The sequence below is a fragment of the Cinclus cinclus genome, chromosome 23 (assembly GCF_963662255.1).
Source record: "Cinclus cinclus chromosome 23, bCinCin1.1, whole genome shotgun sequence".
Taxonomy (NCBI): domain Eukaryota; kingdom Metazoa; phylum Chordata; class Aves; order Passeriformes; family Cinclidae; genus Cinclus; species Cinclus cinclus.
The window spans coordinates 6923215-6948964 of record NC_085068.1 but is presented as its reverse complement, the minus strand read 5'-3'; the positions used below and the strand labels follow the sequence as shown (position 1 = coordinate 6948964).

The window sequence follows — 25750 nt, the reverse complement described above, 5'->3', positions numbered from 1 at the left end:
CAGCCACACTTCCTCAGCTTCTATTTTGAAAACAGAGAAACGTAAAGGGTTTTTTTTTACTATTTTTTTATTGGATGCTTCCAACTTTATAGCTAATAATATACAGATACTCAAGTTTTTTTTTCATTGTTCCATTCACATCCTCACAGAGTTCAGCCATTCTGTCACATTAAAAAAAAAAAAAAAGCACAACTGAAATAAAATAAATTCATAAGCTGGAAAAATACATTATAAACTTATATTCAAGAAACATTCTCTTTATAGTTAAAAACCTACTTATAATAATTAAAGTAGGATTTAAAGAAAAACTTGATTTTAATTTTTAAATAGGTGGCCTTTGTGTATACTTTTAATCATTTTATATGTACAAGCCCAACCAGTATCTCTGCCTACCTGTGACAGAATAACTGAAAAAAAAAATAAAGACACTGAAAAGGAGTTTTTAAACAAACAAACAAACAAACAAAAATATCAATATTCATTTTCCAGGAAAATACAGTATAATCAGAACTTTAAACACATGCTTCCCTCATCTGGATTAAGGCCTAAGAGACAGATGTGCTTTAATAAAAGCAGACAGTATGAAGAAAAGTCCTTCCACTTTTCTCTTCAAATTCCTGTAACAGCTCATCTATTTCATTTTCCATGTCTTCTGTGTGCTGTATCTGGAAGAGAAAACAAGTTTGAGCAACCAAGCTCCAAGGATTTGATGTTCAGAAAACTGCAATAATCCCAGTTTTTTTTTTGTTTACTGGGAAATCTAACTGGGCAGGCTGTACCCAACAGGGCTTTCTTGCACTTTCTTGAGATTCCCAGCATTCCCAAAGGTACAGATATTCTGTTTTATGTTTATCTGCAGATCCCAGCCCACCCAAGTGGCATTTCAGGAGGACTTGGTTGAGCAGGCACCATCCCTCCTCCCCAGATAACAAACAGAGGCTCCAGAATAGCTCCAGGCACAGGGAACAGATGGCTGAAATTTCAACTTCTTGAACCCTCTTTAGGCTTCTTGGATCTGGAAAGGACTTGAGCCCAGAATAAATCCCAGCCTGGGATGGTGAACTCCTCAGCCTTGGAGTGTGAAAGAACACAGGACCTTCCTCTGCTCACATCACACTGAGTGCAGCTCATTTTAATTCTAGTCTTTAGTTTAGTGTGGCACAATAAAATACAGGGTGTTTTTAAGGATATTTGGATTCAGGATGCAACCCTCACATTTAAATCCCAGCTAATCACAACTGGTTTGAAGGGAGTTCACTCTGCAAACCATGAGCTCAGTTAAATTCATCCATTTGCCCAACAGCTCCGAAAATAAGCAGGAGAATGTGGAAATTTGCATCTTGACATGGATTTTACTGGAACAACTGCAAAATGCAGGAGCTTTACGGAGCAGCAAGCAAAGCCCAGCCCCTGAGCAGCCAGCTGGGTCCAAGGAACCCCCAGGATTGCTGGTTTTCCTCTTTACTTACACACTGGCAGAGTTCACAGATGAGGAAAGCACCCAGCGTTGCCTCCTCGTGGTTATCCTGAATGTCTACGTTGATCACATGAACTGGCTGACACGTCTCCTGCTCTCTGGAATTTAAATCTGTTTAAAACAAAACACAACAGCAAAATTTTGGGTGGAATGGGATCGTATTTTACACAAAGTAATAACAAGATTTAAAAAAAAAAAAGCACAGGGGTTGTCACAGTCAAATCTTCTGAAGTATTTTTAAGGACTTCTTTAATATTGTCTTAATAATCCCTTTTGTTTCAAAAAAAAAAACCAAGAGGTGGATTTTGGAAACATTAATTCAGATTTGTGAAAGGGTCATGGCAGTTTATTTTCCCTGCTCAAAAGAAGTTTTTGCTCCTCTTAACTCTGACCATCTTTAAAGATAAAGAATCTCAAAAGTCAAGAAGGATTTTGGGCTTCCTCACCTGGAGGGTTTTAACTGTTCATTTTTGAAAAAGCACCAACACATCCAACATTCTGAACTGCACAATGAACTCCTGCAAGCTAAGCACTGATGGTCACATCAGAAAATTCTATTTTTAACATGTTCCATTTACTAACAAGGGTGAAAACAATAAAGAGTTTCCCCTACAAGTGCACACGTGTTACTGTTGTGCCTCCCTAACACATCTTTCCTTCTACACCCAGTTTTTAACCTACAAGTTGCTCTCTCCTACCTCCACTCTGCACCTTCATTTTGGCAAACCTGTTTAAAAATATAATTTTTCATATCCAGAGCCATTTGGGCCAAGTGTGAAGGGCCTGGTGAAGGTAGAGAGCTGGAAAATTTGCACGTGGCTGCTCTTCACTTCCCCTGCTCCCATTAAAAAGCAGAGTGAGAGCTGCTTTCCACCTGAGCCAGGCTGAAGATGCCCTCAAGGACCAGGGCAGTTTTCTCAGAATTCACCAACACATTTCAAACCCTTGAGTATTCAGAGCCCTGGCAAAGCCTAAAAGTGTCCTGGTATTGTGACATGACCACTGAAGAGGCCAGGAGACAACCTTTAAGTTCTGTGGATGACACCAATTCACCTGGCTGGTGTTTCAGTGTGGAGGAAACTCCTCAAACCTCACACAAACTGTACCCAGCAATTGCAGAGACACAAAGTTCTGGGCTCAGGAATTAGCAGAGCTCCTGCTGAAACCCCATGGCTCTGAGGGAGTTCACATCCACCCCCTGTGCTGTGCTCATGTGGAGCTGGATGCCCAGCTGAGATCCTTCTGCCTCCTCTCTGACTCATTTTAGGGTAGAGCTGCAGAACATTTGCAGTGTTCACCAGGCTCAAGGAGCTTCTCCACCTGCACAGGAGGGGTTCATAGGGATAAACTGCTTGGGAGCTCACAGGAAACCTGCAGGGAAGGAAGGGGAGCTGCTCCAGGAACACAGCTCAGACTTGTTTTTCCATCAGCTCGTCCCAATTTGTTCTGTTTTTGAGATCCATGAGCATTTCCAATCCACAAATGGAGTTTCTATAAATTTCCTCGTGCCAGCCCTTGCTGTGCACACACACTGTGTAGCTGCCAGCACCTTTTGGGGACAAGTGCTCAGCCATCACTTCTCTGCTGCATAAATCTACATCAATAACTGCAAGCACTGGTGTTCCAGTAGCTGGAGGAGCCAGAGAGGTTTCCAGATTTGTGGAGGATTTCAGGGAGAAGGGAAAAAAAACCCCACTCAAAATTAACTTGGTTTATCAGTTCAAGCTCCTTACCTTCTACTACTTGATCATAGACTCTTTCTTCACACGTTAGGATCAAATCAAAAACGTCTTTGCAGTTCTGGAATCTTTCTGGTCGTGGCTTGATTCTCTTATTTCTGTCCAACATGTGTAAAATTCCATTCTGTGTGTATCTGAAGTCGCTTGAGTTAAGAATCTTTACTTGAAGGAAAGTCATGGTTTTGAGCAAATGCCCAACACAAGGTAAATTATTAAAGTATCTTTAAAATAAAATATTCTGCTTGCAAATCTAAAAATCAGTGACCACTAAAGAGTGGCTGCAATCCCCACCATGCAGCTGCTTTTCACAGACGTGTCCCTGGCACCACAGCTTTCAAAGAGCTCAGAAGAACTTTTCTTGGGCAGCTATTTTTATATCCATGCATGCTCGGAACCCCCAGGCTGTGCTGTTCTGTGGCAGGATGTCCTACATTCCTTTCAGCCCCTTCAATTCAGGGGCCTCACTCTTCAAAGGCCATCCCGAGGTGTTTCAGGTGCCACCTGCACAAAGTCCTACCTGGAAATGTGGATTTATGCAACTGAAACTCCAAAGGAAGCCAAAGAAATCACAGAAGCACATCCCATAAAAATATCCTGAGATGCACAAATGGGAAGGAATGAAGAAAAACACTGACTTATGCCTGTCAGAGCTTCATCACTGTGTGAAAGGAATCTGTGATGCTGCTTGGGAGCTATATTTATGCTGCTGCTGTAACCTTGAGGCTCTGATTTTACATCCTGGAGCCCCTTTCCAGGCAGGATTCTCTAACCCCACTGTTTGCCACCCTTCTGTGACGTGCAGTTTCACTGGGAGCACTCCAGGCTTGAGTAAAACCAAACTCCCTCTGAAGGCAAATTTTAGGGGTAAATTGGCAACACCAGGAGAGGTTTGGACTGTGAAAGCCTGCAAGGGGATGCATCTCCTCCTGACTTTACCACAGCTGTATTTTTAGCCATCTAAGTATATATTTTTACAATGGAACAGTAAGGATAACAGCCTGTAATTTCTCAAGATAACATTTCTGAGAATAAAACAATTTCCATCATTTCTAGCAGTATGTAAGAGGTCACCTGGGCTTATCTCCTTGCCAAAAAGGTGACAGACATGTATTTCTTTTCAGAAAACACTCCCACTATTTTTGTAACAAAAGACCAACAATTCCCTGCTTACCTTTTAGCAGGAGCTGAAATTCTACTGCCCAGATATGCACCTGTGCTCCTGTTCAAGCAAACAGCCTCCAAAGATTTTAAATCCTTCAAGTGTTTAACTTCTATTAAAAATTAAACCCAGCTTTCTACCTACAAGAGTCTACCTCATGCTGAAAACAGATTCAGTTCTTCTGTGTGTCTGCATCACTGCACTTCAACTATTTGTAATTTCAATTTTGCATCACAAACTGACTGATAGGCTGTTTATCACAATTAAATTATGTCAATTAGCCTGACTTCTGCTGCATTTCTTTTCGCCACATCACTCCCAAGCTTTTTTTACTCTTTTTTTCCCAAAAGGTTTCTCTTTATATTATTAAGGAATTGTCCTTTACAGCCCAAAGCTCTTGCACACCAGCACCCCTGTGAACTCTCCTGGTGTTTGTCATGTTTGGGGAAAAAAAAAAAAAACAAAACAAAACACGAAAACAAAACACTTGGATGGAGCCATCTCAGACCTCTGGTTATTTGCAGAGCAGGAAAATGACTGCATTTTCAAAATACCATTTCCAAAATATGCCAACATCTGCCTGCATTGCTCTGCTCAGTTGGGAGGGGAGCCCTTCCTGGGCTCTGCACTCCTCATTTCTACATCATGCAGTTCAAGAGGGAAAAAAAAAAAATCCACAACATCCCACACACTTTTTTGGGTTCTCTTTTTTTCCCTTTCTAGGATAAAATGTTGCTGGCATCTGTCCCCTCGTTTTCCTGAGTGAGCCTGGAGACAGAATTACGCAGATTCCCAAACCCACACAAGATTTCTGTTTCACAGCCCAGCTCACTGCTGCCAACTTAAGCTATTTTATTATTTTTTTTTTTCCAAGGGTCCATCTGCCTATAAAAGGAGACTGAAAGAAGCACTTAAGATTTATGGTGCTTTCCTATTTGGTTGCCTGGAATGTTTTTCACCTGGAAAAAGCCAGCACATCCTTTGAGTGAGGAAAGGGGGTGTGTTCTGCACATTATTATTATTCCAAGGCATAATAATGCAGCTTTTTATTCTTTGGGAGCTCAGGTGAATGCAGATACAACTTAGGAATGGTTTCCACCACACTGGCAGGTGTTAGATCATTTAAATCAGGCTCTGCTTTCCTTCCAACAGATTTCAACTCCATACTCCCTGTCCTGTGCATCCCTGCTCTTTTTTCAGGACTCAGATTCTCAAAATCTTCCCTGGTTTTCTGTGCTGTCACATCATAGCCCTACCAGAACTTGCCTGCATTTCCCTTCACCTACTTCAAACTCTTGGCAGAGTAAATCCACCACATTTTTACAGAGCCCAATTCAGATTTCACCTTTATTAGAATAACTGTGCTAACCAGATCCACAGTGTGATGGGATTTAGGCAGGACAACTCGGCAGTGGAAAGGTTTGATAGAAAAAGGAGATGTTGCAGCACAAAAGTTGGGTTTTTCCAATAGGCACAGCATTATTGCTCATTCTCATGGAGAATTTCTATTCCTGTGCATTCTCTCCTTTTAGCTAAGGATATCCCATACTAGTGATGAATTTTATTTTTTTTAAGTGTTTAGCTAAATCCCTAAAGCTCTCATTGCTTTTGCTACCCAAATTTAAAATTCTTGTCATGGACACCAGAAATGCCTTTTACCATCCAACTGATGGGTCCCTGCTCCAGACATCTGGGTAACCATCCCTCACCCCTCCAAACTTTACCATTATTTGTCACTGACAGGACCCAAAAGCCACTTTTAGCCACAAGCACCAACCTAAAGATGGCCAAGAGAGTCAAGTCTCTATCCTGGATGATAGAAGAAAAATTATCTTACTAATCCAAGCATTCAGTAAGTTCTGTTTTAACTCCCATGTAAAGCTGAAGCTCACAAGTGATTTGAGCTGGGAGTGTTGGGGTATAGAAATTAATTAGATAGATCTAAAATTTCCATCCCTATCCCCCTACCCCATCCCTTGAAGTGTCCAAGGCCAGGCTGGATGGAGCTCTGAGCAACTTGGTCTATGCAAGCTGTTCCTGCCACGTAGAGGGGAGGAATGAGATGACATTTAAGGTCCCTTCCAACCCAGCCCATTCCTTAAAATATAAAAGCCAATTTATTAAACCTAACTGGGCAAATGATACTTGCTCAAATGTACACACCCTTTTTAGGGAAAAAAAATAACTCTTTAAAGTAATGGCTGGCACCCAAAACTTCTATACCTTCAAAAAAAAATCTGATTATTCCCTTTTGTGCAGCTGACACCATCCTTTAACTCTGCATTTCTTCTTTGGGAAAACCAGGTGCAGGGCAGAGTGCTTCTCACCTGAGCATGAATGGCATTTGCAGGTGTCTTTTCCATATTATCCTTATTTATTTATTAGTATCTGCATTATAAACAGAACACCTTGTGTTCAAGCCTGCCTGGCAGTTTGTCAAGGAACTGGACATTTCCTTAAATGAAATGTGTGAGAGGGGTGAGGCTGCCCCACCTTCTTGCACCTTCAGAATCAGCTCTTTTTAGAGGGAATCAAAGAGCAGAAATGGGCACAGGCACCACAAATTCCATTTTCCAAGCACAAGTGGTTATGGCTGCAGTAACTGCCTTCACCCCAGACGAAGAGAACACAATGCCTGGAATTTAGGAATTGAAACTGGGCAGTTTAGAACAAAACAGAGATTGTGCACAAGTCTCTTGCTGTTCTTTAACTTGGTAAGATCTTAACACTGGACCATTCTATTGGATTTAAACTGGAAACAGGGTGAGATATTAGGAAAAAATTCCTAATACAATGCCTGTCCTTTGGAACTGAAACTGAGCAGAGATTGATCACAAGTCTTTTGCTGGTCACTAACTTAATATTAATGCTAAACCATTCTATTGAATTCAAATGGAAACACAGCAGGGTAAGGTAAGATATTAGGAAAAAGATTCCTTCCTGTGAGGGTGGGGAGGCCCTGGCACAGGGTGCCCAAAGCTGTGGCTGCCCTGGAAGTGTTCCAGGCCAGGTTGGACGGGGTTTGGAGCAACCTGGGACAGTGGAAGATATCCCTGCCCACAGCAGGGGGTGGCACAGGATGAGCTTTAAGGTCCCTTCCAAACCAAACCAGTCTGGGATTCTAAAATATGCCATCCAAAATGAGCACAAAGATGCTAAGCTGGGCTCCATGACATTTCCAGAACATCTGTGCCCACATGAACAACCTGCAAAAAACCTAAATTTGTTTTTCCTAGTGAAGGACAAGCACTTACAGCATTTGTAAGCCACGAGCTGCAAGGATAAATCCAACTGCTCCTAGGAGTTAGTCCAAATATAAATAACCACATGCCAGCCCTGCTCACTTCCTGAAGCCTGCATTGGCCCCAAAGCTGAGGGGTCTGTACCCACACATCAGTAAAGGCAGCAAACACCTCGAGTTTAGCCCTGAGCTCAAGTGCCAGACAAGAATTTATCAGTGCTGAGCAGCTGAAGCTGTATTTGGGGTGAAAATTGACAGATCCAAGCTGCCAGAGGGGAAAAGTGAGGGAGTAATAGCAAAGTCCAGTGCCAAAGAGGTGGAGAAGGGATGTCACAGATGTACTGAAGGGACTAGCAGAATGACAAGGACAAGATGACTGGAGGATGTGGCAGGATCTGACTATGCCATCTAACAGCTGAGTGTGCACTTCACCCAAGTGTGAACTTGAAGAGATTTGTTTGGATTGCTGGAATCCAGTGTTTGGATCACCTGGCAGTAAGTGACACAGAGATGTCACCTCTGCAGTCACTGCAGGGAGCAGCAGGTGAGCAAGGAGGGCCTGGGAGGGTCACACAGAACTTGGGGGTGCTCCCCTCAGGTTTGGGAAGCAGTGCCAGATTCCAGAGATGAGCAGCAAATGTAGGACTGGGAAGGGGGAAGGGATTTGAGGAGAGGTCTGTGGGAAAGGATGAACCCTCCCCTTGCCCAGGCAAACAGGGGCTGCAACAGCCACTTCCAAACTGGCTCCTGCTGCTGTCACCCTTTGTGCTGTGAAACTCAGAATTTCCAGTTACAGCTTCAAGTACCTCAGACAGAACAAACCACAAGCACTGCAAACCCTAAATGGATTAAACCATTTCATTTAGCACATTTGGGAAACCTGAGAATACAATCAGAGACAGCAGGGCCACTTGGCACCAGGAGCCTGCAGAGAAAGCACCACGCTGGATGAGGTCTGCAGGAAACACTCCTGGCTTGCAATCAATGCCAGTTTAAGAAATTACAGCTGCTACCATGAAAATGGAATTGGTTTGGAATAAAGAAAAAATAAGTATAAGCATCCCTAATGTTGGCAGAGAAGTTTTGTGTTAATGGGAGGTAACTCCAAGGCAAGAAGCATCGACTGTCACTTTGCTCCTCTCCTTCAAACTGGGATGGAACTGCCAAAGAACGAAATCACTCCAGCTCTGAATGGATTTTACAAGAGTCATCAGCCTCAGACTGGATCCTTCAGTCAGGATTCCTCAGAGCATCTGTTTGGGACTCACCTTGGGTAGGGAAATAAAGCTTTCAGACTCCCCACAAGAAACAGGGTGGCAGAGGGTGTTTTATGTTGCTGAAAAGCATTTGCTATTAGATCGGAGTCTGTACCATGTCCCGAAGCTCAAACACAGGGGAAATAATATTTAAATAATATATATGCAGATCACATATTTTAATAACTTGATATATTTCCTTTCTAATGTGAATGAAGCCAAGATTAAAATTAAAGGCAGCGTGATCAGAAGGCAGACGAAGAACTGAAGATTTGCTGCCTTTGAAAGGCCTGAGGTTTTGTGAAGCATTTTGGTCTTGGAATCCTTCATGGAGAAAAAGGGATTGGACTGCAGCCTGTGGCTGGAAGTGTGTCGATTTGCAGAAATGTGCCTCTTAGAAGCCTGTTTAAATCCAGTTTAAACACTTCTTTCCATCCTCATCCCTTCTCTCTATTTCTAGGAGCACTGAAGAACTTTGTAAGACAAGGCAAGAAAAAAAATGAGACTTGTACTGCTTTTGGAAGAAGTTCTGCCACTGACACGCAGGCCACGATTTCAACTATTTTTTAGCTCTTGCAAGGTTAGGCTTAAAAGATTGAAGAAAATACCCAAACCCAACCAAAGAAAAAAAAAAAATTAAAAAAATTAAAAATCCCTCAATGTAACTAAATGAAACATTCTGAAGTGGCTTCCAGAGACACAGCTCTCCTGCTGAACACTGCAATGACAGCTCAGGAGAGAAGCTGACAAGTGCCTAGGAGTTCAAAATCCATGAAGAAAAAGCAGATGAAAATGTAAGATAAGTACATGCATGAAGAGCTTACCTGAAGCAGAACTTAGGTCAGTTACTCCTCAAGACTGAGCTACATATAAAATATCACATGGGCATCCAACTTCAATATGGAGTTGACAGACTTAAAGCTAGATCCCATCACCAAGATTATCACTATTTTTTTTTTTTTTTTTGGACAGAAAAGAATCAATGTCTTCAAGGGAGATGCACCGAGTTCTTCTTCATTTCTGGAATTTTCCTTTAGGAACTTCTTCAGGACACATTTTCCACCCTCCCTTCAATTTTCTGACCTCATGGAGCTAAGGAGCTAAAACTGGAATCCTATCTAAAGTTAGGGAGGTCAAATTAAAAGAGGAGGTAAAAAATGTCAGAAAAAGAGCAGAAGGCCAAGCTTGCAGGGTGCAGGCTGCCTAGAAATCCTAATTAAAAATAGCCTCTATCTGTGAAAATCAGCTTTAATGTGAGGGTCACAGACACATCAGTGTTTAGGAAAGGAAAGAAACAATCAGCCATGGAATTACTCACATTGATAAAGAACCCAGGAGCAATTCCTGCAGAATTTTGGCCAAATTTCCATTTGAACAGCTCCTATCCCTGGGCATAGCATCAACTGCTGAAGATTTAAATTGGGTTTAAATTTAAATTGTTTAGCAAGTTTCACCCTTGGCTAGATTTTGCCTTCACTTGAAGACAAGGCTCACCAGCAGTTCTGCTCTATTTTTGTATCAGCTTTAAGGTCATCACCACAGAATTAGAGTTAAGTCCTCAAACCCCTTCATAGAGTTTTAAGGGGCAAGTAATGATAAGGACAAATAATTCCCATGTTGGAAAGGTGGGTTACACATGCAAATACAAGGTGGTGCATGGGAACTACAGACCATGGCTGTGTCTTCCTCAAATCAGGAGCAGAATTCTCTACTGTTGTCCTAGAAATAACAGAGGAATGTTTTAAAAAAGCAACATTCAGAACATTGTTAAATGGTTTTGGGACAGTCCTGCATTGGGGCTCAGGGAATTCAAATGCTACATTCTAAAAATTCAATGGGAGATGCTGATACTTATTTTAACTCCAAGTTTTAACTGCCACATCTTAAAAGGCTTTGAAGTCCTTCCATTTTAGATCTACTGTAACCACCTACTCAACCGAATCTGTATTCCTGGCTCCATTAATCCCCTATTCCTGTGCTGCTGAAATTCAACATATGCCTTCAAGGTATGAGAGCCTGTGCTCTATATTTCACTAATTAACTGCAATGAAGGTGCTTTTAATCTCTGCAGAGTGGGTTTTTAATAGTTGCTCCCCCTCTTCACAAGTAAGCAGTAGAGGTTCAGTGAATCTCTTGTCTCTAACACAATTTTAAACTTGCTCTGAGTGAGGTCCAGCAGTGCAGCAGCTCATTTTTGTTTGAGGCCACTGCTTTCTGAACCTGGGGGTCGTTGATTTGGGCAGAGGATGTTCCCTCAAAGCCACAATGTCACTGAGGATCTGGCGTCCACAGTGCCTGCAAGGAGAGCACTCCAACCTCAGGTGTCTCCTCACTGGAATATGGGAATAAGCAGGGTGTTGGCAGCAAGACTCAAAATTTCAGACTACAGATGATGAAAGCAAGGCTGGGAAACAGAAAAGCAGCTCAATTATATGGAACCACCCCTCCTCTGGTACCCCCATCCCAACCACACTCCAAGCCCATGAGGACAGCAGCCCCTCCCACCCCACAGGAAATTCCCAGCCCCTCTCTGAAGTTATGCTCACCCAACAGAACTGAGAGCCCCTGGGACCCTGGGTCACAAAAAACAAAAACAAAAACAACTATTCCACAACTCGCTGCTGAGAGCAGCTCTGGTTTTGGTTCGAGTCTTTACCCTCAAAACCCACTTCTGGAAATGGAGTTGCTTTCTGTGCTGTCAAGTCTTCAGTCTGAAAACCTTAAATTATCTGAGAATCAAAAAAGCCAAGTCACAGAGGCATTTGCTGTTGCCCTATTTCCCTTGCAGTGGCTGTTGTTTAAATCTCCTTTATCTTGAGAAAAGGTTTAACTGTAACACTGCAAATATATTTGGGGAACACAGCAAAGCATGGAGCAGAACCACAATGGTGACTCCAAAACATGCTGAGAGGGGGGAACAGGTTGGTTTTCTGTTGTTTTCTTTTTTTTTTTTTCTTTCTTAAGTACTGCCATATTCATCACAGCAGCAGTGAAGAATTCAAAAAGGGAATCTCAAGTCGTTGGTGCTTGTTAAAATTAATTCTCAGTTCAAGGAATTTTCTTTTAAGTAGGTCTTTTAATCAGGATATGGGTATGGCATATCTCGTTAAGATGGGTTTGCAAGATTTTCCTTTTCTCTTTAGGCAGAGGGATAAAAAAAAATCAAATAAACCAGCACATCCCACGTGATACATTAAGACTACATACTACATTTTGAACTTTTTTAAAAAAAGTGTTCTTGTTGAAAAAACATCTAGAATGAGTTCCCCAAGTTTTGTTTGTGGGTTTTCTTATTTAAAAAAAAAATCAACTTTAAATATAGGTATTTTAAAATACTGCAGTTGGAATACTTTTAGTAGTGTGCCTAACCCTGCTCACTTTTGCTCTCCAGGATTAAGTGTTACTGAGCCTTCCTCTGTCCATTCTTTATAATAACCTACAGGGTTATTTTTTCTCGGTGCACAGAGCAAATCACATATCACAAAATCCTCAGTGAGAAGGGTGAGCTCTTTAATGAAAGGCATCCTCTCTCCCAGAGAAAGTATTCTGTAAGCCTTACCTGGCAGTTTGTCTGAGCTAAATACAACATTAAAGTCCAGGTGGTCGCTCTTCCCAAATCCACACTCAGGACAGTCTTTGCACTGAGCAGGATCCACAGTGCAGGGGAGGCAATGGACAATCTGAGGGTATTGATGTGTTCATTCAAGAGCTAAACATGGTAACACACTACAAAAGAGCATTTGGAATGTGTGCACTGGAACTGGGTAACAATTTACAAGGGAGAATTAGAGGCCCACTGTTAAAAAAAAAAAAACCTCCTATAAACTTAAATCAGTTAAAGTTCTCCAGCCAAGCAACTCTATAGATTCTTAATGCCAAATAATGAATTACACCTTTCAAGGATGAACCACACTGGATTTTTTAAAGAGGCCATGCCACAGGGATACAGTTCTTTGTCTTTCCTAAGCAGATCATTGTACATCTGATCATATGTTGTTTTGAAGTCATAAACATTTGGCTTGTCCGGGGCTGGTCCTGGCAGTTTCACGTGAGTCCCTGTGCCAAAGGATCGGACGCTGAATCCTCGTTTGCTGAAAGACACAAAGGAAGGGGGAGAGAAGACAATTACACTGAATGGACTTAAAAAACTGAAATGCTGAAGAACATTAAAGTGAATTTTAAAAGCACCTTTTAGCCAGCAGCCAGCAACCAAACTGCCAAGAGTAACCAACGTGTATTTTCCTTGCAGTTATAATCTAAATTCACACACCACTTCAAGGGAAGCACCTCTATTTGACAGGAATTTCCATACAATTATAGCACACAGCTACTTGGAAATGTCTTCTGTGCTCTCCTTTTGTGCTTTCTGACCTGCTGCATCTGCAACAAACACATTCTGCATTCATGATAACGCAGGCAGAGATGATTTTCTCCTGATACAAAAAAGTAACTGTACTGAACAATACTTCAGTGTCCTGCTGGCCTCACTGCATTACTCTTCTCACTTTGTTGCCCAAACTGCCTCTGGTGTAATTTAATTAGCCCAGGACAAACATTTGTGTGCCTGCCACTGAAAACCATACAGTGCAATTACCTTTACACAAGTGGGGCAGATGTTCTGCTGGCTGCTCTCTAAAACTCTTGGCTAAAGCAGGGATTGCTTCATTCCATTCTTATGAACAACTGCTTGTTTATTAGTTCCATTTAAAAAAAAAAAAAAAAAGGGCAGGAACCTGCTTGTCTTTAGGAGTTATGCCAAAATGTTCTTACTGATTAACTGAAATACTCAAATCTCAATACCTCCTTCAGCAACATTAAAAAATATGGCAATCCACTGAATAATGGAACAAAAAATAGGGTTTTTTTGGTTGTCTAATGGACCAAGTTACATGATAAAATACTGTTGATATCACCCAGAAGGCTGAAACATTTGGGTCTGTAATGACAACAAAACTTGCAACTGCAAGATCAGGACTTAATCTATTTTTTCAAGGACTCACACTTTCAGCTTGAACGATTTTAGCAGAGACTGAATGGACAATGTTGAACTAAAAGCAAGTGAAGAATCCAGTGCCTGTGCCCCCAGATTCCCACAAATAACCCCAAATTTGCAGTGCCTTCCTCTGAGGGGAGTAAGCAGAACTGGGACCCAGTGCAAGAGTCAGCTCCAGATTCCTGGGTGTGCACATCCAAGGAAATTCAGCAGGACACCAACTCAGAATTGTGTGTCTGCCTTCCAAGGGTGTCCCCAAAGTGATCCCAAATGTTTCTGGGCAGAGACTGTGATCACCACCTGCCCCAAACTCAAACACAGCTCTGAACTATCAACACTTATTTCCTTCAGTTCCTCCTACTGCAACACAGCCCCTCCTTTCTCTTTTCTTGCTTCCCCTCACTTTTTCCTCCAGCAACTATTTATAGGTGCCTGTTTCTGTAAACAGACAAGTGAGGATTTTTTGCTTCTTTCTGCAGGACTGATGACTGAAAATGGATACAAGTGGAAAAAAGTGCAATTCTTTGCCCCTCCTAGCCCTCTATCACATGTAACTGGTGCAGTTATGAGTCACTGTTCATTTATTTTCCCTGCAATACTTGCAGATCCAAAGTTTTGATTCTGCTGCTTCTACTGGACGTGAAGAGAGACATAATATGTACAGAAGAAATTGCAGTGCTAAAAAATTCATGTTTCAATTTGATCTTTTCTTCTATGGTTTCCTCTAACTTTCATTTTCTTTATTTTAATATTATTCTTTGAAACAGGTCTGCTTGGATCACACACATTAAAACCTCCACCTGTAATTGTTGTAGATGTCCCTGAAGTTTGCATGATCCCATCTAAAGCCAATATGAAACATTTGACATTCAACACATCAGAAATTTGTGCCTCCAAGGCTCATGATCCATTCAAAATTACTTCCTTGAACAGCTGGAATATGAGTTTTTCACATGGAATTTCATGCTTTGTACCTTGGTGAGGAGTAGTGTCAAATTTTACACTATTTGTGCCCCAGGCACAATGAAGCATTCTAAAAACATTTCAACACATTTCTGGGGCACAGGAGAGGGGAAAAAATGCCTGCACAGAGCCATCAGTCAGGAGTTTTTATTAAATATTATCAACTTTTATTAAATAGCTGAACATATCCAGTGTAGTGAATCATCAGGTGTCTGTGGAAATGTGGCACATTTGAAAAAATGAACAATCCCTACACAACAATGGGAATTTAGTGTTTGGTTTTGGCCTGGTAAAACTACCCGGAAGATGGAAAACAAAAATGAGCTTTGTCACAAAAAGAGTAAGAGAGATAAACAGACTATCTCAGCACTGATTTCTGACAATGTGGAGGTTAAACTTTAACAAACTAGCAATGACCATATTTCAGGAAGTTGTTTCTATAAATACCATTAAGGCTGATCTAGATAAACTACCAAAGCATTAAGGACAGAGTGAGTCACTGCCAGATCTCATTTTCAGCTGTTTGCTCACCTCCCAGTCCAAAGCTCACCACAAAGAGCTCAGAGCACCACTCAAGTGGCCCTGAGCACTTCCCTCCAAAGGATCTCAGAGCTCACTGAAAACAGATCTGAAATCAAAGACCAACCTGGGCTGCACTGACACACCACAGACTGGGACCTCTCAGCTCCAGGCACTGGCAGGAAAAATAGTAATAATAATAATAATCATCATCATCATCATCAGTGCAGCTTGAGACATGAATTTTTGTCCACAGCTTTCTTTTATTTCACTGTTATTTGGGCATCTCACACATTCTTATTAAATTGTTTTTCAGCTTACTGTACATTCATAACAGCACAGCCTCTTTTTATAATGGCTGTAGGAAATATTACTAAATACTAAAGCAAATGCAATAAATCCTGCAGTGCCACTGCACTGAGAGTGGTGAAGGTTTTCAGGGGACATATTAATTTTACCAAATCCCTTTAGACAAGAGGTAGCAGGAAAATAACCAGCAACCCTTGTAGGCTACTTCCCAATCAGTATAAAAAAATCATCCCCCAAAACAAGCCCACACTGCTGAACAGCAAGACAAAAGCATTGTGAACTCATTTGGAATACTAACAACTTGTAATTCGCATTATCACTACTAAGCTGCTAAATGGAAGTGTGCTTTAATGTAATAATGTGAAAAATCTGTCCTTCTTGGGAGTGTTATTAATTTAGGAGTTCTTAAATCAGACAATACAGATGTCAATACCTCACTGTATTTTGGTGCTGACAGATGATGCCAGGAGAGAAGCTGTGAGTAACAACTTCTGGAAACAGCACAGGTGCAACTTAAAAGTTCCTTTTACACCTCAATGTTGAGCTACAAGTCCTAATATCAATATGAAAACTAAGTTTTTGCTACAGGGGTTGCAATATTTGAATTTCCCTGCTGTCACTAAGATCTTGTGTTCATACTTCTAATCTCCTAGAAGTTATTTAAAAAGTTAGTTTCTAAAACAAGGGATATATGGCTGAAGAGTGCATTGGCATTTTAGAAATTTTTTTATTGCCAGTGACACAGAGAACTTGAACTCAATAACTTCCTTCCAAAGCCATCAGGTGTTTTTCACCAAGCACACAGAAATGTGGAAGTTGCTCCATAAAAAAGTTTGGCTGTAGGAGATTTACCCTTCTGTCTCCCTCCTCTGAGGGAGAATCACAACCTGAGGCTGCTCTATGGTAAAATATAAAATAAAAGAGAAAATCACCTATAGAGCACGCTGGTTTTGGCTGGGGTAGAGTTAATTTTTGTCCCAACAGCTGTGTGGTGGATTTGTTTCTGTTATTGCTGTGCAGGGCTTACAAAGCACCCAGGCCTGCTCTGCTTCTCTCACCCCACCCCAGCACAGCCTGCAAAAGCAAATAATGCAGGGCGAGTAAGACCTGACCTAGGGAGGGGTTACACACAGCCAGTCTGACAGCTCTTAAGGAGGGATCGTGTCTGTCTGCACTGCTCTTCCTGCACCCCTTCGATTCCTTGGCTCAACACACCCCAGTGGTGATGGCTCTTATCCTATCAACAAACTTCAGACACACCTGCAGCCTGACTTCTGCTGGAAAATTAGAAGCAAGTGTTCAAAACTTGGTTCATCACAAAATACACAAGCACACACTGAATGCTGGAGCCCAGGCTTTGTTTTCCAACAGCACACAGAATCCGTGTCTTTTAAAGTCTTGTCATGTACTAACAAAATACCTTAAAGTTTCATAATTCCTCAGCTTCTTCCTAACTCTTCTTCCTCTTTTTATCATGTGTTCTTCCCAACTGCAGTGCAACACACTGCCCTGAACTGGTGAGGCAAGCTGGCTTGGAGCCAACACAGACATTTTCCTCAAGTTTACTGGAAAACGGGCTGCTACTGTTGTTCTAACTACAAAAAATGTTAATAAAATGACACGTTTTCTAAATACAGTTTTGTTACTTCTAAATCAAACGTTAGGGGAGAAGGATTTTAAAAAACCACCCCTGCCACATTTGGCAAACATCAGTCACACCGGAAGTGATTTATCTCTGCAAAAACACAGGGGAAGGAAAAGGCCAGACATTAGGATTAAATTTAACTTTGTCCTTAACACTCAGTTTTCAATTAAAACTCTGTTCCAGCATTATTAAAGGAAAAACAATGTCATGTTTTCACAGAACTACCACAGGTAACATCCGATGCCAAGAGTGAGCGTGCATGAAATGTTGTCACAGTAAGATGGCTGCCAGATCAAATGCTTCCATTATTTATTCCTTTCAAAGCCTTTATTTTTATTTACATGTAGCACACATGTTATGCAGAGTTGTTTTGCTTACTATGCAATCAATGTGCACTTCTAATGTGAACGTTTCTTCGCAAAACTTTAATAAAATAAACCTGACCATCCTTATCGTGCTCCTGCAGTGCAAAGGGAAGATTTAGGGACACGATTTCAGGCAGATCAGGTCTCTCCTGTCCATCAGTCTGTCCCAAGCCTCCCATCTCATCTCTTCAGCCCAGACGAGAGCACTTGGGAGTGCTAAACAGATTAACACTTACAATCTCAAGGACGTTTAGCGTTCTGAACCGAATGTTCTGGTTCTCCTGTGAGAGGAAAGGGCTCCCTTTGAGAGCATAGAGTGGCTCAGTCTTCACAAAACGTTAACCTTAAAACCCAACCCACGGGCAGGGACACCTTCTACCATCCCCAGCTGCTCCAAGTCCCGTCCAACCTGGCCTTGGACACTTTCAGGGGTGGGACAGTCACAATCTCCCTATGCCAGCGCCTCGCCACCCTTTTCAGCACTCTAAAAAAACTTCTTCCTAACATCTAACCTAAGTTTCCCCTCTTTCACCCTGTAGCCATTCCTCCTTGTCCTATCACTCCAGCTCCTGACCAAGAGTCCCTCTCCGGCTTGCCTGTGGGCCCCTTCCAGATACGTTCAAGAAAAAAAAAAAAAGAAAAAAAAAAAAAAGAAAAAAAGTTTCCACACGCCGAGACACAGGCCCTGCTCCACTCCAGACCCCAGCCGCTGTTTCCAGCACTGGAGCCACAGCTCCGTCAGCGAGGCCCGGAACCGCCGGCCGCGGCCTGGAGCGGGGCGCGGAGAAGTCGAGGCGAAAACGGGGTAAAAAGGGGGTAAAAGGGGGGTAAAAAGGGCGTACAAACGGTGTGGAAGGGCAGTAAAAAGCGGATAAAAGCGGGATGAAGTCGGGGTGCTGTCCCGCAAGCACGGGCCTGCAGGGCCGGGCACAGGCCTCAAAGCACGGCCCCATCCGCACCTCCCTGACAGCGGAGCGCCGCCGTCACGGGGGGCGAAGCGGGCAGCAGCGGTTACCTGAGGATGTTGTGCGCCTCCATGCTGCGGTTCTGGTTGCTGGAGCACACCACGGCCACGCGGAGCGGCGCGGACGGCATGGCGGGCACGGCGCTGGGCTGCCCGCGCCTCCCTCCCTCCCGGCCGCCGCTCCACAAAATGGCGGCGGCAGCGCGGCGGGCGGGGACGGGACGCGTCAGCAGGGCCTCACCGCGGCACGGGGCGGGGGAGGCGGAGCGGCCGCGGCCTCCGTGAGGGGAGTGCCGGGACAAGGGAGCGGGGCCTGCCGGGGGACGGCTGGGGGAGTGTGGGTCGCCGGTGGGCTCTGGGAAACAACAGGCGTCAGCGTGGGAGGAGAGGGTTGTGCCGCCTCAGCCCGAGTTCTGTTAAAAACATTGTTAAAAACAAATAAAAGCTGTGAAGGTGTTGGTGCTCAGAGGAGAAGATTTATGAGGAGTGTGAGGGGTTTGTTGAGCCTGGAGGGGGCTGAGGGGAGACCTCATGGTGAGGGGAAGAGGAGGGACAGGCACTGATCTCTGTGGTGATCAGGGAATGGCTGGAGCTGTGCCAGGGGAGGTTTAGGGTGGATTTTGGGAAAGGTTCTTCCCTCTTCCAGAGGGTGCTGAGCACTGCCCAGGCTCACCAGGGAATGGGCACAACCCCAAGAGCTCCAGGAGGGTTTGGACAACAATCCCAAAGATGCACAGGGTGGGATTGTTGAGGGCTTGGACCCCGATCCTTGTGGGTCTCTTCCAGCTCAGGATCTTCCATGGTTCTAAAGCTTCGCCTCCAGGGAAGGGAATGGAGCTGGGGAAGTGTTGGGAGTCTCGGGAGCGGCTGAGGGAGCTGGGAAAGCTCAGGGGAATCCTCAAGCTCTGCACAACTCCCTGACAGGAGGGGACAGTCGGAGAGGATTGGGATTTCTCCCACGGAACAGGGACAGGATGAGAGGAAACGACCTCGACTGCACCAGGGCAGGTTCAGGTTGAACATTAGGAAGATTTCATCGCATTAAAAAAAGGCGATGAAGTCTCAAGCGCTCCCAACACAAAGCAGCCATTCAGCGCCAGTCCCTGAATCTTGCCGCCTCTCCGGCCTGTGGAATCAAAAAGCACCGCTTGTCAGAAAAGCAGGTTTTTAGGACAATTTTCTTTCTGTTTGGCACTAGATGGCAGCCGAATGCCGCGGAGGGGCTGGAAGATCCCGAGGGAAAGCGTTTGGGATGCAGGATTGAGTCACGCCGAGGAAAGAGAACCGGGCTCGACACCCCAGAGGGCTCCGCAGTGAACAGATGGTTGGTGTTTGGATTAATCATGGAATTCTGCATTTCACGAGGAAAAATTCACGTTTTTACTGAAAACCGAACAAATTGGAACGGCCAAAACTAGGCTTTATTTATGTACCCATCATTGAAACCATACACTGATTTCAGAATTGTTTTCTCACGTACCAGTCAAAGTTATCACGGTGCTCCTTGCTCAGCCCAGCTCAATCCCATTTTTCTCTGAGGTTTTTGCAGGTTTTTTCCCCTTTTTCGTCTCATAATACTTTTCCACTTTGGTCTTCTTGCACTATTTCAGTGGCAGGAGGAGGAGAAATACAGGAGATAAACCTGAATATCAAAGGAATAAATCTATTCCTCAGCCCTGCTGAACTTCACTAGTGAGGCAGGACTCTCTCCTCAGTGCCTCCTAAAAATATTCTCATTGATATTTTTTTCCCTTTTTGCTTTCTGAGGACTTTTTTTCCCCATTATCACTACAGCACTTCCAGCAACCACCATTCTCCTGTCCTCCCCTGTGTAAAACCTCTCCCTCTTGTATTTTCCATAAAAAATAAAGCTTTTCTCCCAATCCCCTCAACTTTAACAAAGAAATATTTTCCCTTTCCTCATACAGCCCTTCTGTCACTCAGCATTTCCCACCTAAACGTGTCCCTTCAGCACTTCCTTGCCCCTGCCTGCAAAAACTTCTTTCCTTGTGTCTCCTCTCAGCCATTCCTATTCCTGCCCATCATCTTCTTAATTATTATTCTGCATATAATAAGATCTGATCATTTGGTGGTTCTGGTCAGGGAATTATCAGAGATGCGGTGACCAGACCTATGCTGAAGCAACACCAATCTCAGGGTGGTTTTGCTCAGGTTAAAACTGGCAAAAACCCCATCCAGGCATCCCTGCTGTAATTGCAAAGCTTTTCCCAGGAACGTGACACTGTCACCTGCCTCTTTTCCTCCTTCCAGCCCACCATACTTTTGGAACATGCTGGTGAAACACAGCAGCAGTTTGCAGCCTCATAAAACTGAAACTCCAGGTCTCCATGGAAGCAAAATCCCAGCTTTTGCCTGCACCTCTAAATAAAGCCAGGCAGCCTTTCCATTCACGGCCCACAAAAATAATACCAGAATGCACTTAGGAGAGGTTCTTTGCCTGAGGCACAGACTGTTTCTTCCAGAAGACTCAAAGCTGGGGTCAAGCTGGGCTTTGAGCTGCTCACATTTAAGCAGTTGTTTTCCTCACATTTAGCACAGAGCAAGGAAAAAGCAGCTTCTTAATGAGCACATCATTCTCCATTTTAACTCCTGGATGTGGCCTGATATTTGTACTGGAAATGACTGGATAAATGCAGGATAATAAAACACCTAAGAAGGCACCACATGGATTTTTTTGATACCAGGTACTTGTATAGTAACATGGAGAATGTGTAGTTGCCTTAGGAGTTATTTCCACTTTTCCTCAAAGCAGCTTCTTGGCAGTTATAAATCAGCATTCTGCCACTTCTTTATTGCTGCCTGGACAGGCCAGGATGGATTATCACTCCACAAGCTACTCTGCACGTTTTGGGAATTGCTGCAAAGCCTGGAGAAAGCTTTAACTGTGCAGTCTCACTAAGGCTTGTGGCAGCTGAATTAGTACCAAGCCTGTGTATCTGTAATTTGCTCTTTTACTCTCACAAGAATTATCTACATTCATGGTGGAGGAAATTTCTATAGTGATAGAAGGAAAAAATCCAGTTATCAATGGGTCAACAGGTATTTTGGTTAATGTCACACAAAATCAGACAGGGAATACTCTGATTTTCTTTTCTACACAGCCAGTCAATTCAAGCTTAAGCCACTGAAAATGAATGAGAAACTGAGATATTTTTTTCTCACATCCCATTTATAATGCATGGAAAAGAAAAAAAAAAGGAAAATAAAAGAATCCTTTAGAAAAATTGAAGATTTTAGTCTATCAGGATTTATATTCTTCTTTTACCCTCTGCCCAGGATGCTGTTGCAATCCTCTCCCCAGTGACTGATGAATAAAAATGTGAAATAACTACAAAAACATCTCTTTAGTATCTTCCAGGTGCTGTTTTAGCAGGTCACTGTATCCATTATTACCTGCAGAGGTGTCTTACTGAAGACACATTCAAAATTGGAAATTAAATTTCCATTTCCTCAGACTTACATCAGTGTTACCACCTGCATTACCCAGTTATCTACAGTCCAAACCTCTAGTAAATAAAACCAAGTACTCAGAGAATAAATCTCTTCCCACTAATGCTGTCATAATTTTACAGTAGGCAATGGAATATTATTATGATGAGTTTGGGCAGAATCACTTTGAGTCAAGCAAGATCTTGAACCTTTAAATATTTACGAAATTTCCATTTCTTTTCATTATCCTCTTAATTTATTAAGTTCAATGCCAAGGCTCATTGTTTATACAGCTGGTTTTCACATCTGGAAATTGATGACAAGATGAGGAACAGAGCAGTGACATTGGCTGACAAAAGGTGACAGAGATGTACAAAATCAGTGGCACTCCACTGGTCCTGTGCTGAACTGGCTACAGGAAAGGCTGACTTGAAACCTTTAAAAGACCAACATTTGTCTTAATGTTCTTAGAAATTGCCTTTTCTTCCAGCAGTCGATCTCCTTAGGGATAAAACCCAAAAAATGATGGCATCAATGAGTTAAACCAAGTACACAGGCAAGGTAATAAACACAGAAACTTAAGTGGAGTCAGCTGCACATGAGAATGCAAACACAGCAGGAATAACAAAGAGAAAGGTGTTTCTGCCTGATGAAATGCAGACCTTCAGCTCCTCAGCCACTCCCAAGTTCTTGAAGGGATTATGTTCAGTACAAATACTCTGCATTATTAAGGATTCCACACATTTCCTATATTTACCCTCTACCATCAAGTTTAAACTTCACAAACAAGCAAACAGGTCGTTCAGCAGTGCTAAACATTTACACAAAGAGATCACAGTGAACCTGGCATGTTTTAACAGCAATAATCCCTTCACAGCAGAGCCCTTCCCCTACTTTTTTTGTTTTGCTTTAGGTGCACAGTTCCTAAGTGATAATAAATTAATTTTTTTTGTGTTACAGCAGTCAACTACATACAAACAACACATACTAAAAACTACCTCACTAAATACCTCTCCGAAAGTAACTACTTTGTGTATATATTAAATTTCAAGTAATGATCCGTCCAAGAAGTTTGTTTTTTTTTTTTTTTTAAAGAGAACAATCAGACAAACCAACAGCCACTAATTCCAGAGACAAGAACACGAGGGAGATACACTTAACTATGAGGACTACAGGAACAGATACACCGATAAAAGTGGGACAAATTCTCAGCACTAAGGCACGATAGAATCAGTACTAGAGTATGGCTAAAACCTTACTTTACTACAGCATCAAGTGAGGAGTTAACAGGGAGTGTTCCTACACCCAAAACACTCGGCTACAACATCAGTGAGTTCAGTGGTCAAGAAGCTTCTACCTTAGTGCAGCTGCATTGCTAAAGGAGGGGATTTCAGGGGGCAAGGGGGGGGGCTCACTTATATCTTACTTCTAATTAAGGGTTGATTCCTACTTGCTCAACAAAATGGAGTTTTCTTACTCAGTTTATCCCTTTACCTTCACTTTTTGTGAAACTATGACACAGTTCTGATGGGAGAAAAGCAGGTGTTGGATGTTGATGGTCGCTGGAGCTGACCAGAAAACCCCCGTTGGTTTTGGACAGTGGCCAGTCTAGGCCCCGAAATTTGTGACCAGCATAAGTCATGATACAAAACCCATCTAACACACAAGATTAAGTGGGCTTTGGATCAAACACATACTTAGCTATGGGGTTTGTGGTTCCACCAGTCAGTTCTCCTGAACTTTAGACAACTTCACCCCACAGGAAAAAAATCAAGCATGGATCTAAGACCAAGAGGTTTCAGGTTTAAGATAAGGGTGTTCTCGAAAGTCTTTTCAAACCAGCCCTCGGTAAGATCTGCCGCTTGCCCTTAAAAACAGACAATTTCTGGCACTTGTGGACCTCTGCCATTGCTTTTTGATCCGCTGAGATGCCACGAGTTCAGTCACCACGAACGGCTCTGGCTAAGAAGCCACCACAGGAGGAAGAAGAGCTCCGAACTCCGCTGGAAACGCACATCCTGCAAATTTGGGCACGGCAAACCCAACGCTGCCAGAACAGTCTGGAAAACCTCTTCCCTCGCCGGAAAGCGCTGGAACGACGGCTGCGGGATCTGCCCGGCGCCAGCCCCGCACTCCGCGGCGCAGCATCCGCACCCGCATCTCCCCCTCCCGCACTACGCGCGGCGCGGAGCGGCGGCCGCGTGTCCTCCGCGGGCGAGCGCGGGGCTCATGAGGTTCTCGGTGATGTAGGCCACGAGCAGGCAGATGAAGACGAGCATCACGCAGATGGATCCCCCCACGGCCGTCATGGCCACGACGATGTCGCGCATTGCCGCGGGCTCCACGCGGAACTCCACGCACTGCGCGGGCGGCGCGGGGCGCGGCGGGGCGTAGCGCGGCTGCAAGCACAGGCGGTAGCGCACGCTGCCGTGCGCCTCGGCCAGCAGGTAGTCGCGACATGCGGCTCCCAGCTCCACGCTGTCGCAGGGGAAGCGCGTGTAGGTGCCGTCCCAGGAGCAGTTGAGCGCGAAGCCGCGCAGGGAGGCGGAAGGGCGCGGCGACGGAGGCCCCCAGTGCCGCAGCCCCCATTGCAGCAGCACGCTGCCGTTCCGCAGCACGTTGGCCACCAGCGCACCGCCCGCGGAGCGGTGGGCGCGGCACCCCCGAGCCGCGCACTGGAAGCCGCGAGCCGGCGGACGGAAGCAGAGCCGCGCTCCCGCCGCGCCATCGCCGCCCACCTTGTAGGGGCACCACGGCTCGTCGGGGTCGGGGTTGGGGTCGGCGACCCCGAGGCACAGCAAGGCGAGCAGCGGAGGCAGCAGGCTGGGAGCGCCGGGCATGCCGGCGGCCGCCGCCGCATGGAGCCTCGGAGCGCGGGACCGGCGGACGCGCGGGGCGAGCGCGGGGCGAGCGCGGGCTCCGCAGCCGCCGCGGGGCCGCCAATGGAGAGGCGGTGCCGCCGTTAACTCTCGCCGGGCTGCGGAGCACCCGCCCGCTGCGGCCGCTGGTGGCCGCCCGGACGCGGCTCTCGGAGCTCCGCACGGAGCGCGGAGAGCCCGCGGGGGCGGGGGGTGCTGAGACCCCGCAAGGGTCGGCACAGGGGGATGGATGCTCAGACGCCGCAAGGACTGGTACAGGGATGCTGAGACCCCACGAGGGTTAGCACAGGGGGATGCTCAGACCCCACAAGGGTTGGTACAGAGGTGCTGATACGCCGCAAGCGTTGGTGTAGGGGTGCTGAGACCCCGCAAGTGTTGGTACAGGGATGCTCAGACCCCACAAGGGTTGGTATAGGGGTGTTGAGACCCCACAAGCGTTGGTACAGGGATGCTCAAACCCCACAAGGGTTGGTATAGGGATGCTCAGACCCCACAAGGGTTGGTATAGGGGGATGTGCAGCCCCTGCCGTCCCTCCCCTCTGCTCTGCTGTGCCCACCGGGGTCGCGTCCCCCAGTACTTGGGGGGGCCGCTCTGGGTCTTGCCTATCTTGGTCGAGTTGCAGATTTCATTCCACACCAAACAATCTTTTTTATTATTATTATTTTTATTTTTCCGTGGTTTTACATAGGATCCTGTTTTAATTTTATAGTAGAACATAAGCACTTGTCTATACTGAACCTGTAAAATACAGCAGTTCTCACGTTACGTGGTTAAAACCCCGAGAAATGTG

At 44.4% G+C, this 25750-nt stretch overlaps 2 protein-coding genes across 2 annotated transcripts; both read right to left on the bottom strand.

Annotated features, from left to right (window-relative positions):
- Positions 1 to 18: 18 nt before the first annotated feature.
- Positions 19 to 18819, bottom strand: SSU72 (SSU72 homolog, RNA polymerase II CTD phosphatase). Its single transcript, XM_062507391.1, has 5 exons — positions 18682 to 18819; positions 12820 to 12963; positions 3211 to 3350; positions 1470 to 1588; positions 19 to 665 (listed from the first exon to the last, which is right to left on the bottom strand). The coding sequence occupies exons 1-5, from the start codon at positions 18759 to 18761 to the stop codon at positions 564 to 566; spliced, it is 585 nt and encodes a 194-aa protein (XP_062363375.1). The 5' UTR covers positions 18762 to 18819; the 3' UTR covers positions 19 to 563.
- A 5435-nt stretch (positions 18820 to 24254) lies between these two features.
- On the bottom strand, positions 24255 to 24920 carry FNDC10 (fibronectin type III domain containing 10). The gene has a single exon (XM_062507614.1). The coding sequence runs from the start codon at positions 24918 to 24920 to the stop codon at positions 24255 to 24257; it is 666 nt and encodes a 221-aa protein (XP_062363598.1).
- Positions 24921 to 25750: the final 830 nt, after the last annotated feature.